The 15303-nt window shown below is 51.2% G+C and overlaps 1 protein-coding gene across 1 annotated transcript; it reads right to left on the reverse strand.

Annotated features, from left to right (window-relative positions):
- Nucleotides 1-1399: 1399 nt before the first annotated feature.
- On the reverse strand, nt 1400-13177 carry Arx (aristaless related homeobox). The gene is made up of 5 exons (XM_029473436.2): nt 12791-13177; nt 10281-11166; nt 7764-7809; nt 4754-5082; nt 1400-2543 (listed from the first exon to the last, which is right to left on the reverse strand). Exons 1-5 carry the CDS (start codon nt 12984-12986, stop codon nt 2303-2305), a joined length of 1698 nt encoding a protein of 565 aa, XP_029329296.1. The 5' UTR covers nt 12987-13177; the 3' UTR covers nt 1400-2302.
- Nucleotides 13178-15303: the final 2126 nt, after the last annotated feature.

Genomic DNA, 15303 nt, shown 5'->3' on the forward strand with positions numbered 1-15303 from the left:
GGACTCTGCCTGGGAGAGCCACTCTGGCAAGTCCAGACCTGGCTAAGGTGGTGGTGACCCACAGGACAGAGGAAATTCAAAAGGCAGCTGGGGCTGGCGACCCCCCCCCCCTTGGGCAAGCTTTCGGGATTTTAGACAAGAGCTCAGGATCACAGGGTCTCTTGGATTGTTGAGGGCTCAGCAGACCCCCTCCAGGACTGCCCTACAGTGGCGCGGGGCCCTTGACCTCTGCCTGAGCCCGCACCTTCACTAAGGCTAAAGGACCCAGCTCCCCACCTCCTGCCAAAGGGGCGCGCGCGACCGGCCTGGCCCCGGAGACGCGCCCGCGCCCCCCGCGGTTGCTTGCGTCTTGGCGGGGTGGCGGTTCTCTACTCCGCGAGCCGAGCTAGTCACGCAGCGCAGCCCCCCTTCTCGCCTGCCCCGCTCCCCAAAGGTCCGGCGCGCTAATTGCTGCAAATTGAAACTAATTAAGCTTCTCTTCCCTTTCCCATCACCCTGGGAGCATTGGCGAGACCCAGCCCCCCGCAGGCGAGCTTCCACCGAGCGGTCACCCGAAGGGGCGCGGGCAGGGTCCCGGAGAAGGGGGGAGCTACGGTTCCCGCCGCAGGAGGGGTGAGCCCAGGGAGTAAAAAATGCCAAATCTGTTTAGGTCTCCTCGCTAAACCTGAACTGTTTGGATTTTTTTTAAAAATGTATACATTTCCCAATGTCTACATAAGTGATGTAATGACATTTGTCGAGTTAAGATCTGCCACTCGAATACCGGTAGCTGCCTTTCCATCACTCTTCCTGCGTGTGTCTCTCTCTCTCTCCCCTCTCTCTCTCTCTCTCTCTCTCTCTCTCTCTCTCTCTCTCTCTCTCTCTCTCTCTCTCTCTCTCTCTCTCTCTCTCTCCTCCCTCCTCCCCCCCTGCCCTACTAGGGTTCCACCAAGCCCGCCCCCTCAGAAGCCAGCGCCTCAGCCACTACCTGTCATCTTGGACTGCGCACTTCCTTGCTACGTGGCACTTTCCACGAACAGCTTCCTTTGCCTTCCAACCAAGACTCCGCTTGCTTCAAATTTCTCTTTTCACGGTTTTCAGCAACACCTACTATACACCCACCTACCATGGAACCCACTCTACAATCTTCCTGCCCCAGGATCCGCAGCTCCAACTGTGACAGAACTGTGATGCTCTTGGAAAGCACCACTGCGGTGTCCTTTTGGGGTCACATTCAAACTAGGGGGCCTCTGCTTGGAAGATGCACGTGTATAGAAACTCAGGAGGTGCTCCAGCAGCAGAGCTCGCCTGTGGTCTCGTGGGGGTGGGGCAAGGGCTTGTGCTATCCCCTCAGGGTCTCCACAGAACATCCACACTTCCTTTTGTTAAACATATATTTTTTTTTTTATTTTGAGCGTGACACTTCTCCACTAGATAGCAAGGAAAAGTGGTAACAATTACACATTACACAAAAGTACTGTACCATTGCCTTTATCTTGAAGGTTTCCGAAGCCTCTACAGTTAATAAGTTAAATAAAGGGCTTGAGTACATAAATATTTGTCTAGGAACCCTACCGTATCTACAACACAGTAAGAATCTACAGGAGGACAAACTTTTACCATACCACGCTGAGTGCAATTGCGTTATAACATTTCAAATATACAAAGCTCTGTTCTTTTTTTTTTTTAATAACAATGGTATGTACAGAATCAATAATCACAGTTTGGTGACTTCAACAGTCCATATTCTAGCAGAGTATTTCCCTTTGGTTTGATATAAAAACCTTGGTTGATGTATGATAAAGAAGAGAACAAGAACGAGACGCCCCTTTCCTTTAAGTGCACTGTTAGCTATCTTACAGATTCGCATTCGCTTCCCTAGCCCTGGCATCTGTTTAGCCGGGCCGCGCTTAAATCAACACAGAGCGCCAAAATGCTATTCAAAAGAAAAGCTAAGTGGGGTATCCGGAGGAAGAGAAGGTTGGGCTTTTAATTTTTAAACTTCAATACTAAGCATATTGGGGAGAACCCCTCCCGGGTTATTTTCAGTAAGGTAAAAACGGGAGAGTGGACTTTGAGTTGGAGTGACATTGGCAGTGGCAGGGGTAGGGACAGGGACAGGGACAAGGGCAGGTGGACAGCCAGCAGTCCTTTAGCGACAAGAACTGCCTTGTCCGCGTCCAAGCTGCTGCGAAGGCGGCTGCGCTCTGTCTGTGCCGTCTTGGGAGTGAGCTGGTCCTCTGTTTCCATTTGGTCTTGAGTGGTGCTGAGTGAGGTGACCTTTCGGGGCACGCCCTAGGGGCGCAAGGGCGGAGGGCAGCCTTTAGCACACCTCCTTCCCCGTGCTGGTGCCCGGCAGGATGTTGAGCTGCGTGAGCTGCGCGGCATGCTCCTTAGCCTTGAGCCTCAGCGCGGCTATGCTTGATGCGCGTCTGTCTGCCGCGGCGGTGGCCGGGTCGGCCAGCGCGCCCGAGGCCACTGCGCCCTCCACCGCGGGTGTGGGCTGTCTCAGGAGCGCAGCCGCGGTCGACGCGCTGGTCAGGGGGGCCATAGTGGAAAAGAGCCTGTGGGGAGAGCAAAGAGCGTGGTCACGGCCTCGTGAGCAGAGCTGCGGCTCCCAGGACAGCAAGTCCTACCACCTGTCACCCAGGCGGCGAGGGTGGAGGGCGAGGAGCAGCTGGGAGAGGCCGGCCCCTGCTGGGGCTTGCTTGAAAGTGAAAAGGGCTGGTGGCTTTGCCGAGGAGAGAACCCACCAGGAAAAGAAAGCTCAAGGAACCCACTACGTCCGAAGGGGACGAATCCAGAGCCAGAGGCGGGTCCCACAGCCCAAATCACAAGGCCCAAGGGTGTGGGTTCTGGGGTTTTGGTTAAGAAAGTTTGTGTTCTGAGGTCTGCTCCTGGAGTGATGCTGTTGGAAGAAGAGCAAGTGGAACGGCATGGGAATGACAAATGGGATGGAAGGGGGTGGGGGTGGGGGGCAAAAGAGAAGGGGAAAGCTATGGTGGAAGGGTCCAGAAAGTAGACTAGAAACTGCCCAAGACCCATGCTGTTCTCACTCACTCTCTCTCTCTCTCTCTCTCTCTCTCTCTCTCTCTCTCTCTCTCTCTCTCTCTCTCTCTCTCCCTCTCCTTTCTGAGTGTGAGCCCAGGAAAAGCTGCCCTTGAGTGCTGGCCTTCCGGTCTGCCAGTGCTGGCTGAGCACCCTCCTTCGCGTGGCTAAACTGCCAGCGCCCGCGGGAAGGGGTATTGGGGCGGCTGCCTGTTGATTTCCGCTCCACAGGCAGCTAGGACCTTCCCGACGTCGTAGCCCGGCAGCCCTGCACTGAGACACCCTTTCCCCACCTCCTTCTTTGAGCCTCCAGATGCCTCCCCCAGATAGTTCCCAGGGGTCGTGAGCCCCAGGCACCACTCAAGCCAATGCTTTATCCTGGGACCGGTGCCAGTATCCATGCCACCACCTCCTTGTGGCACCGGGATTACTCTCGGCGCAGGGATTACTCTCATCCCTTACCCACTACAACCTTGACCTGCAGCATCTCCTTTGAGGCCAGGCCTGTTTTCCCAACCACCTCCCCAAGGGCTTCTGCTCCTGCCCCAGCCCCCTACCCCCCACCCCCGGGAGTGCAATTCAGAATTTCCTCTAGAAATGAGCCCATCTGGGCTCTTGGAGCCCCTGCCCCTCCTCTCCTTCCTTCTCTTCACTCACCATGCCAACCCCCGCCTCCTCCCAACCTCTAGGAATCTTCAGTGTTTCAGCGGGGGTTCGCCTGGTTTTACTAATAGACATTTGTTGTCAGAGGGGGAAAGTAGGAAGGAGACACAGGACTTTATTTTGTTTCCAGAAAGAAATGATAATAGGTGACTTGGAGGGAGCATAACATGCCCTAGTTCCATTGGGTAAACTGAGGCACCCCACTTAACTGCACTTAAAGGCACTTGCTAGGTATTTTCATAGTTTGGTACATTAATTTTCCCTCAAGTCCTACTTTCATTTTCCCGAGGATAATTTTTTTTTTGTTAAGTAGCTGCGCAGTTGGATGGATCTATTATTTCTTTGTTCTCCCAAAGAGAGATCATTGAAGCTACATTCAGATTTATTTTCACTGCACTTTCCAACTTAATACTCCCCTCTTTTGTTTCTTTGTCTGTGTGATTATACAGATTTTTTATTTCATCATTCAATGTTCACTTAAAGAAAGGGAGTTATATACAAGGAGATGGCTCTTTTATTTCGTTGTCTTATGCCGCTGTCGGGGTCGGGGTTTGCACATATGGGGGTACTGTTGGCATCGGGTCATAAGTGATAAGGAACACAGTCTGGGGAAGAAGAAATAGTTCTGTGCACTTGAAGGGCCTTCTGGCTCCTGGGTTCCTGTAGGGGACCCCAAATATGTTCCTTTCCTGCTGAGCTCTGTGGCCTGCGGAAGGACTTTTGCAAGACTTTAAAGCCTTCTGAGCTCTGTAGCCTTTACCTGTTCATTCAAACCACCCTGGCGGAGGGATACCTTCGAGCTTCTTAAACACTTTCCTGAACACTTGTGGTTGTTAGGGTTGCTACTGTCAACTGCCCTTCCCTACCTACTCCTAATTCATTGTTCTCAAGACCTACTTTTTCTTTGAAGTAAAAGTTAGAGACTATTTTGTTAGATTTAAAGTCACTGAGGTTGAGATGTGTATAGCCCCCTCCTGCCTCCTCTCTGACCTCAGCATCTGCTTGTGTAGGAGACAGACAGATTGACAGACGGACAAACAGAGCCTCTTAAGGCTGTAGTTACCTGCCAAATGCTGGGCTGATGAAGGCTGGGTGGCGGAACACCGCTGCCCCTAGAAAAGTGCTCAGGCCCAGCGGCGCCCCGCTGGGTGGCAGGCTAGCAGAGCCTGGGGGCGGAGGTAGGCTCGGGAAAGCAGCTGCAGCCGCCGCAGCAGCCGCGGTCCAGGCCGAGTCAAGCGCAGGGTGATGCGGGGGAAAGGGGCTGGCGTCCAGGTAGGGGCTGAGCGGGTGGGTAGCCGAGAGCGGCCCTGGAAAGGGCAGTCCCGGGGGGTGGGTCTGTGCGCCAGCCTTCTCCCGCTTGCGCCACTTGGCCCGACGGTTCTGGAACCACACCTGCAAAATGGAGAGAGAGGCCGGGTTGGCTTGGCTCTAACTTAGAGCCTTCTCTCCTTCCTTCCACTGTTTCTGAACCCACCCTTGCCTTCTGTAGCCTCTATGTGAAAAGATGCCCAGATTTTAATTCAGCAGGAACCACTGAACAAACTCTTAAATGTGGTGTCTGTATCTAGCCAAGGCTTCCAAGACTCAGGAAAGTTAAAACATGGGGTCACCAAGGTTGCCAGGTCTGGGCTGACCCTTCTTTACTGCACGACTTCACTTTAGGTCACTTAAGCGTCTCTGGACCTCAGTTTTCTAATCTGTAAAATGGGGCCAATAAAACTGTTCCCATAAGACTCTGGTGAGAATGAGTGTAAGGCAACAAATGAAAATGCACAATGGTAAATGTTGAGAAGCGGCAGGCATCGGGACAAGAACCAGGAGTCTGTTCTGCATACTCAAGATGTTAGCATATTTTAGGTTTACCCAAGAGCCAGGGCAATGTCTGCTCTCTCTTAAAAAGCAAAGTAGGGAGGTCGTTTATTTATTCTTTGTAAAAATAAAATAGCTACTGGACACATAGGTGCATTGTACTGGGGTCTGGGATTTGGATAGGATTAAAGAGAGACTTGCTTCTAGAAAGTGAAAAATAGGTGTATATTTTAGAAGGCTAGTTATCCATGAAATGAGAAAGGGGCTCCAAAACAGGCTTTCTGCAGGGACTTTGTATGACACATCACTGACTACTGGAAGGAATAAGACAGGATCACCTGAGCACAGGAAATCAGAGTGGTTCAGAGCAAACAGTGCCTTCTCGCTCACCCCTCCCCCAGGAGGGGGAATGTGCTTTCACTTGGTTCTTTAAATAAGGTAGTTCCGGGCTCGGAGGAGGTTTCCAGCCGGAGGTATTTTCCTAATTGTTAATAAGAAGCACTTTGAATAGAGAGCCCTTTACCTGAAACATGGCAGCCACCATCATCTAAAAATATTCCCCAAGAGCATGAAATCATTTTTATGTGACCTGCTCATCACTCCCACAGCTCAGAAGCTGTATGCCTTCTCCTCAGAAGGCATCAATATTTTTAGGGCTGAGTTTGTGACTGCACATGAGTCTAAAAATTAAGAATGAGCAGTAGGGTTATACAGAATTATATTAAAATATGATGTGAGTTATCACAGAGGAACATATTTTTTATTATTATTTAAAAACATCTTTCAAATTTCCAAGCTGACTGGGAATGAGTTGTACTAGCTGCTAAACTTGGTTGGACTTCTATACAATCATCTTGGGCAAGAAAAAAAAATTAAGAATCCAAACTAGTTGATTTACTTAAGGTTCTCGGAAAAGGGACCCATACATTCATCAACTTTCAAATAAGCCATGTGTGCATTATAGAAACACTCTACCTTGGAGACCCAAGGCTTAAAAAAAGTTAGACTGTAGTTAGATTAGCCTGGGCGGGTAGCTTTCTCACATCCAATCTGTCTAGACAAGAATATCCACCATTTCTCCATCACAGGGAAAGGAATAAAGGAAGGGAAGTGGGGGCAGCAAAGGCAGAAGGGCCTTAAATAACATGGAATCCTTTCTAAAGAGAGATCCTCTGTCTCTTGGGCTCTCTGGCTCAACTGCAATTATCAAGATGTCCCCTGCAATTTCTCATTATTGAATTAATACCTCTGAGGCCCCCAAAGGTAAACGAAAGGACTCTGATAATTCATATTCACTTAATTACATCTTCTCCAGTGAATAGTGGGGAGAGGAGAAGGGGAGGGGGCGCTCTCTTCTTTTAAAAAGTTATTTAACTTTCCCACGACTTGTTCCCCTGAGCTGAAAATGTGGAGTTGCTGTCACATCTCTGTTTGACAATGGAGAAATGTGTCAACAGAAAGGAGGGAACCAGCCTCATCATTAGCCCTCTAATGCAAGAAGCTGTTGTGTATTAAATGAGCCATATGGAATTTATTGTGCTTTATCAGCGCTTGATTTTGACTGTAAAGTGATTCACTCAGCTCCTAACCCGAGGACATCTGTTTTCTGTTGGCCATCGGGGCTGCCCAGTGTTGATCGTCTCTTTGGTTATGAGGCCTGGGTTCGGAAATGCACTCTGGTATGGGCTGCAAACACCTTTAATAGCATTGCACTCACTCCCTATTAGATCAATGTGGGCTCATTGCTATAAAAAATGGGAAATCAAATAGCATTAGCCAGCTCCTTGTGCAGGGCGGAGGGGAAATCAAACAGCATTTTGCCTTCAAATGGCCCTGTTTGTTCTAGCACTAAGTGGGCTTTTATGAAGCCCGATTGGAGACTTAATCGCAGCCAAATACCTGCTTGGAGCTGAGCGGATTTGTCTAACAACCAAATCCATGCTCCATCCTATTATTTCAATCAGGAGAAGGCTGGTGGATTGTTTTCTATAGGGGCCTTGGGTACCAGGTTGGGGCAGGGGCAGCTGAGTTGCACTCTCAGGGACTAGAAAAGCCCCGTTTAAGCCTGAACTACGTTAAGTTTCCAGAGCCAGAAATCTTCCCCTCCTACTTCCTAGTTTGCAGCTTGCTTTTGAAATATCTTTTCGTGTGTGAGTGCTTGGGTCTACTTTTCAGATTTGGATTTTCTTCTTTCCATTTGAAGGGCAGCCCTCCACCACCACTTCACCCACCCTAGCCCTCCTTTTTCCCTTCTTGGAGCTCACCTGGACTCGGGCCTCAGTCAGATCCAGCCTCATGGCCAGCTCCTCCCTATAAGAAAGCAACATCCAGGCAGGTCAGTTAGGGCCCCAGTAACCCTCTCTCAGCCACTTTCCCCTTCATGACAGCTTCTTCCAGTCCATACTCCAAGTACATGGGTAAGACTGATCTTCACCTCTAGCATGCCTACTGTTCGAAAAAAGAAAAAAGAACCTAGCACGGTGACAGATATAAAATATCATACATTATATTATATCATATAATGTGGCGATGTGTGTGGGGGGATGAATTCTTGAGTCCATAAGTCTTCAAACTTAGACAAATGAGTTTTGTCTCAATCTCTCTTAGGGTAGAGTAGGGTGGGAAACACACACACAGAGGCACAGTGCTCATTACCCTGTTTTATCCAAATACTAAATGGAAGAAAAGCTCAGCAATGAACTCCATTTTTTTGTTTTCTACCCTCTTGGCTTTGTTTTGCTTTCTTAAAAAAAATAGATCTCTTTCCCTTTCTACCCCTCTTCGCAGCTCTTTGCCTTTCCTCCACCTCCCCCTCCCCCTCTACCCTCCCTTACCCCTGTAGGTCACACTCCCCATTACCCTCTGGAGATATGTTAAGCTTGTTAAGAGTTCAGTGGGGTAATTTTTCGATTAAACAAAATTCTGCGCACCTCCTGACTCCAGTGCCCACTACAAACCCTGCCCATCTCAGGGGAAGTCAATTTAGCTGAAACCCTACCCCGTTATTGCAGTTATTACTGCGACAATTAAGGCAAATAGGAAACCATTAAGATGCTGTAAAACGGCTTACGACCTGTTTACCGAAAATATGAGCGCGCCGAGAATAATTGGCTCTCTGCTCCCCAATATGAAAGAGCAAGGCTGCTTAAGCCTGGAGCCTGGGTTTGTGCTGCCCGCCGGACAGGGTTGGCACCTGAAACTCCTTCAGCATCAAGAAAAGAATCAGTTTACCAAGCATCTTCCTTTGAACACTCTTCCCACCCCCTCCCCTTTGCAGAGAGCACCAGCAAATCTAAAACTCTAGTCTGGCTGGGCTATAGCCCGGGAGATAGGCCTGCTGAGCTGGAAAGATATGGGGGTGGGGCGGTGAAGAGGAGTTGCCCAGGTTTTGTACTTTGGTCTCCCCCAAATGCTAAAAAGGGCGGACTTGGATGCTAAGCGACACTGTCTCCTTTCCTTCTTGTTAAGTATACATGTCTGATAAACTCAGAAATAAAAGAAGACAAAAGCCGAGGCCGATGGTCCCGTTAGCTACTTGATAGCACACGCTGACTTTGAGTTTTATTTCGGTCTTCAAAGACTGAGTGACCCGGAGGAGGACCAAGTTTCAGTGCCCTCGCTTGCATTAAATTTACTTTTTGGTTGCTTCTGGCTACAAGCGTTTGGCAACGGCGGCCAGACCAACTATGGTTTGGAGTTGGCTCTGGCCTCGAGTCCTAAGCAGAGATTTCTCTGGTTCAAAAGGACAGGCGGCTTTCCCCCTCGAAAATGCACATTGAAAAGCTGCACACGTCTCCTGCGAAGGAGCTGCCCGGCTTGAGGAGTGCGCGAGCCAGGCGCTCACAGGTCTCATTCTCTGTTCTCACTGGGAGGCCGGTCTCTTTCATTCTACTCACATTTGCCCCTAACCCTGGTTCCTAGTCCTAGCCAAAATCTTGGCCTATGGGTGGGGGAGGCTCCAAGCCTGCTTGTACCCCTAGGTCCGCGGAATAGGCAGGGACTCCGAGGCTCCTGTCCCACCGGTCCAAGTTTCTCAGATAGAGAAGAGCAGTGTACACTAGTCTAAGAGACAAAACCTTGCCGGCCCCACAGCTGCTTGATTTACTGTCTGCCACGTTTCCAGAAATCCAGATCCACCCTATCAACCCGTTTACAGTAAAGTCCTGCTAAGTGTAGTGGCCATGGGTGTGGGGACAGCGACACAGGAAGATTCTGGCTGATGCCTTTCTGGTGTACAGACAGACACCAAACACTGCTTAGTTCTGACTTCTTTGGTTATTTCAGGAGTCCCCAAGTGACAAAAACTCGGATCTTTTTAAAGGTCTTCTCTGAAGGCAGGGGCTCCAGTTTTCCTGAGAAGAGCGTAACTGATACCCACTGGGCGGGGGTAGATAGTGCACATAGTCCACGGGTTAAAAATAACGCCTGCTCTCAGGCAGTGTTTCCTGGACCTGGCCAGAACCTGGCCCGAGCCTCATCCGTGTGTGAGCGTCCAATGTGACTGCTTTGGAGAGGCCGTTTGACTCTAAAACTTGTCATTTGGAAACATTAAAGTTTCAGAACAGACAAAAAGAAACCACACCAACAGAAACTTAAAGCCCCAGTATACTTGTGGTGTGAGTGTGTGTGTGTGTGGGGGGGGGCAGTACTGGGGAGCCAGAGGATGATCACATTTGGCCAGGCACCTCCAGGGCAGTTCCCAGGAGCCAAGAGAGGTTCCCGGACTCTGGAGACCGCCCTCTATTCCACCCTCCTGGACTCTTTCAGCCCTAGCCCCATACCTGGTGAAGACATCAGGGTAGTGCGTCTTCTGGAAAGCCCGCTCCAGTTCCTCCAGCTGGTAACTGGTGAACGTGGTGCGGTAGCGCCTCTGTTTGCGCTTCAGCAGCCCCTCCTCCGAGTCGCTGCCGGCCGACAGGCACACGCTGTCCTCACCATCCTTGCCCTCGGCGTCCTCCGGGTGCAGCAACAGCTCTTCCTTGGGCGACAGCTCCCCGCCCTCGGTGGCCACGGCGGCGGCAGCAGCAGCGGCGGCGGCGGCGGCCACCGTGCCGGTGGTGGCCACCGAGCAGCGCCGGGGCTCCTTGAGCAGCGCGCGGGCATCGTCCTCCAGCAGCTCCTCCTCGTCGTCCTCCAGCAGCTCCTCTTCCTCCTCTTCATCTTCCTCATCCTCCAACAGCTCCTCGTCGTCGTCCTCGGCGCCCGTGCCACCACCCGCCGCGGGGGCACTGCCGGGTCCGCTGGCCGCGCTGAGGCGCTCCTCGGGGTGCGCGACGCCCCCCGGGCCACTCAGCTCGTCCAGGGCAGGCGGCGGGGGCACGAAGGGCGCCCCGTTCTCGCGGTACGACTTGCTACGACTGATGCTCACCTGCGGCGCCTGGCTGATCTTGAGCGTGTCCCAGGCAGCGGCGGCAGCGGCGGCAGCCACGGCCCCTGCGCTGTCCTGACGCTCCCCTGGCCGTGCAGCTGGTGGTGGCGGTGGAGGAACCTCTCCACGGGGACCTGCGGTGCCAGTGGCCGTGGCCGCCGCGGCCGCCGCCGCCGCCGCTGCAGCCGCCGCCGCCGCGCCCTGGAGGAGGCGGCCCCCGCCCGGGCCGTAGAGGCGCCGCAGCTTGGGTGGCAGGTGTAGCTCAGCCTCGAACGGGGCGCTGCTGCTCTTGGGGGAGCCTGCGGGCAAGGAAAAGTGGTCGGTCAGCGCATTAGCCCGACCGTTTGTTCCCCCGCCAAGCAGCTGTTGGGAGCCGGCTGCTTTGCCGCCTCCGTGCCCTCTATCCTCGGCTTCAGCTCCCCTTCCTGGCACACTTTTCCGGATTCCTTTTTTTTTTTTTTTCTGATTCATTTTTTTCTTTTTGACCTCTCATCATCTCCAGTCCCGCCTTTTACCTTCGTCCCTTCATTTCTTTCATATTCTGCTCTTTATTTCCTCTTTTCTTTCTCGTAGTACTCTTTTCGCATCCCCTTATTTTTCTTTTTCTTTCTACTTTCTCTCCACTCCTTTCCTCGTCCTTTTCGCCTTTAATGCCTTTCTGGTTTTTGTCTTCATGATTCCACTTTTCCTCTATCTTATTTCACTCCTTTCTCTTTCATCCTCCTCTCCATTTTAGGGTGGGGCAATTTTTTAAAAAATCGAACAACTTTAAAAATCACCACTACTCTGAAAAGTTCGCGCCAGACTTCTGCCAGCTGTTCTGTCCTGTGGGCCCCAGGGTAGCAAGAGGGGCGCTGCCCCTCGGGCGACCCCTGCGGGGCGAAGAGGCCTGGGTCTCAGGGCCCTGAGCACCCGCCATGTCCCAACAGCCCACAGCGGCAGGAGGCAGGGTTCCCTAGCCCAAAATGGCAAAGAAAAAAAAAATCTGGAGAAAAATTGGAAAGAAATGTCTGGAGTGGGGACAGGGGTGAGGTTCAACAGGCACAGGCTGCTCCTTCCCTTGGAGGAAGCGCCTGGCACAGGTGCCCTCGCAGGCTAAAAAAAGAAAAGGGAAAAAGTCAGTTTTATTTTAGAAAGTCTCATTCTCAGTCTTCGATCTTCCAAAGGTGTTGCTGCTGGCTCACTGGCTTCAGGGTTTAAACGACACCAACACTTCTTTGCCTGCAACACTACTGCATCCAGCTCATGGGGAAACTTGAGTATTAGTTCAGAGGACCAAAGGACACTTGTTTTGGAATTTTTAATTTCAGAAAAGAAAACACTTCAGATATCTCAACTCTTAAAAATTAACACAGTAGAGAAAAGTAGCGCCCAGAGGGTTTACATTTCATGCATTTCGAATCCATTAAGTTGCTGTTTGGAGCACCCTAGGGTAATGTTTTCTGCCAACACTCGCATTTAAAAGGTCATCAATAATGTACAATTAAAAACTAAAAGGAAACGCAAAACACCGCGTATAAAGAAATCTTCCAAAGGAGAAAGGCCAAAGTACACCTTGCCTGAAGACACCACCACCATTCCTTAGCTTTTGGGGTTCTTGCCTCCGTGAAGTTTCTGCTTTTAAAGGAATTAAGAGCATCTGCTGCTTCAGCGCCATTCGGGGCACACCCAAGGCCACCAAAAGGGACTTTTAATCGCATCTAAGTATCTAAAAGTCCCACCACCAAATGAAGCTTGGGCCCCTGCTTTTTCTGGAAGGAGAGGTAGAGATGGTCCCTCTCTCTAAGGCCCCAGGCCCTAGAGTTCTCCCTTCTCTTTCCTATGTCTCCAACTTGACAAGTCCCAGGCCCCTTGTCCCCAGTTTCAAACATTCAAACCAATGCCCAATGCTCTTTTGCAGGTGCCTGTCCGGCACAACCTTACCTTGCATGGCTTTTTCCTGGTCAGCGCGGCTGGCCAGCGGGGCAGGCAAGCTCTGCGCGGCTCCCAGAAGCCTCATTTTGCATGGGCTTCTCCGGCCCAGGATGCTGTCGATGCAGTAGGAGGAGAGCAAAGTTGGAGATTTACTCTTGCACTCGGGCCTCTCAGAGCAGCCCTCTTCCTGGTACTGATTGCTCATGGCTGGTGCTTTTTCCTTGGGCTCAGAGAGCGGACCTCTGCTCGTCTCTCCTGGAGGGTTGGATGAAAGGGTGTGTGTTGGGGATAGGTTGGATGGCTGATTAAAACAGTTATTACTGCGATCTTTGTTCCTTTCCGTCCCCCTCGGTTGCGGGCTCCCACCCTGACCTCAGCCGGAGCTCGTCCTCTCCACGCTCAGGACAAGCGGTAACAAGTGTAGTGAGCCGCGGGCGCGGAGCTCTGGTGTCTCTCTGCTCCACGTGCTGAGAGGCGCTCTCTGATTGGCTCTCGACAGAGGCCGGGCTGCGTAGGCCTGCCGGCAAAGCGCAAAGCGCGAACTGGATTCTGGAGGGGGCCTGTGAGTGTGGGGGCAGGGGATTAGCAGCTGGCAGGCACCAGAGCCAAATTTCCTTTTCTTTCTCTTTCTCTCCTTTTAAACAAACTACTTTCAAACTATGCTATCGTTTTCTTGTCGCTCTTTCTTGTCCCTAGGTTTATACTCTTAGTTGTAGCTCAATTGGGTGCTAGGTTTGTGGGTGCCTCTTGGACTTCAGCACCCCTTCCACCATCCAGAGGACCTAGCTCCCTGGAAAAGAAGCTGTAGGATTCAAGTTGAGATCGACCTGGCATTTTTCAATGCCGACTTTGTCCTCCTAGGACAGCGTCTTGACCTCAGCGCTGTTCAGTCACCATCCTTTCTAGGACCAATGGACCTCTGACGTGCCAGAGGCAACCATCTGCTGTCTGAGCCTTTGCTTTTCTCTTGTGGCTCAAAGCCTAGAGTTATTTGTCTTCATCCAGAACCTATCTGTTGCTCTCTTGTTAATATCCGCTCCCAACATTCTCTGTCTCCGTTTTTAACTCTGGACCGTGAAAAGGTCCTTAAATACAGAGCTCTGCTAAAGACAGAGTCTTCCCTGGAGTATCCAGAGAGGTGAAAGGGACTGGCAAGAAAGAGTCCAAACCTCCCAGAGCGGAGACTGGGAACAAGACTGGGAGAGTCTCTTTTCTCTTCTGACACTCCTCACTCTTTCCCTACTTCTCCAAATTTATCTTGGTTAGGCTGTCACCCCCTTGCACTGCAGAAGTGGGATTCTCAGTTTCCTAGGACAGAAGGGACTGATCTTTACCTTGAACCAAGTCGAAATGCCTAACATTTTGAATCCTGTGACCTGGCCCCCATTTAGCAAAAGTGATGGAGGAGCGCCTTAAGGGGAAGCAGTTGCTTCTCAAACGGCTCCCAGTATTGGACCCAATCCTGAGTGAAGTTGGGTCGATCCCGGAGAGGAGCCAGAATGGACACCCTCACTCCCTAGGTGTAGGTTCCAAGAGACAGCTAAGGCCTTGACTTTGGCGGGGTGGGGGTGAGGGAGGTGGGTAAGAGGCCGGGGAAGGGGAATCCACGCCAGGTTTTCCTCTCTCAGCCCCTTCAATGTGTCAAAGAGAAAACGTTTTACAAAGGATTATACTTGAATCACTTACAGTCAGTATTTAAAAATACAAGGATACCTAACTGGGATTTCCCCCCCCCCCAGCCATAAACATCTGCATAACTCTTGGATGCTAGTGGGTGGGTGGCAGATAGATCGATCGGGCTAGCTTGGCAGGCGTCCTCAACACAACTTGAGGGGGTACAGAGTTGGGAACAGACACATTAATACTACTAATACTAACACCACACTACTAGTAGTAGTAGTAAAAAAAGGAGCAAAAAGGATTTGTCTCTATCCTTCCATGCCATGGTCTCTTCGGTGTTTTCTGCCGGCATCTCAACATAGTTTTCGTACCCTCAAATGGTGGAGGAAGAGGCTGCGAGTTGCCTTGACATTGGCTTTTCTTTTATGCCCTCTCTGAGATTCCAGGATACCTAGAATAGGTTTCTATCTTTCTTGGGTTCTATTTGCATCCTCATCTTTTGATGTTTTAAATATGGTCTCATCTAACTTTAGCCCAATATTATGTTCTCCGCGCCTGTTCCCCTCCCTAGCCCTTCTTCGTCCTGGGGCCTCAGAGCAGCCCATAGGTATAAAGACTCTTAGGTTTCCCTCAAGCTTCCAGGCAAAGACCCTCGTCGGCGTCCCTGCGGGTGTTGTTCTGGGGATACAGAGACACTTTTCCCTTCCCGGCAGGGAAATCCACAAGACCCGGCTGCCCGGTGGCTCCGTGACTTCAGAGTGGGCTCCGCACACGCAGGGAGTGGGGTGAAAATGAGCCCAAGAAAGATCGTGTTAAATTAAAAGGGTCACAAATGCACACATCATGTCTGAACGCCCAAAGGGGTTTCAGACTCTCTATGGAAGACTTCTTAGCCTCCATCC

The sequence above is a fragment of the Mus caroli genome, unplaced genomic scaffold, assembly GCF_978045245.1.
Source record: "Mus caroli unplaced genomic scaffold, Mus_caroli_1 scaffold_5, whole genome shotgun sequence".
NCBI lineage: Eukaryota > Metazoa > Chordata > Mammalia > Rodentia > Muridae > Mus > Mus caroli.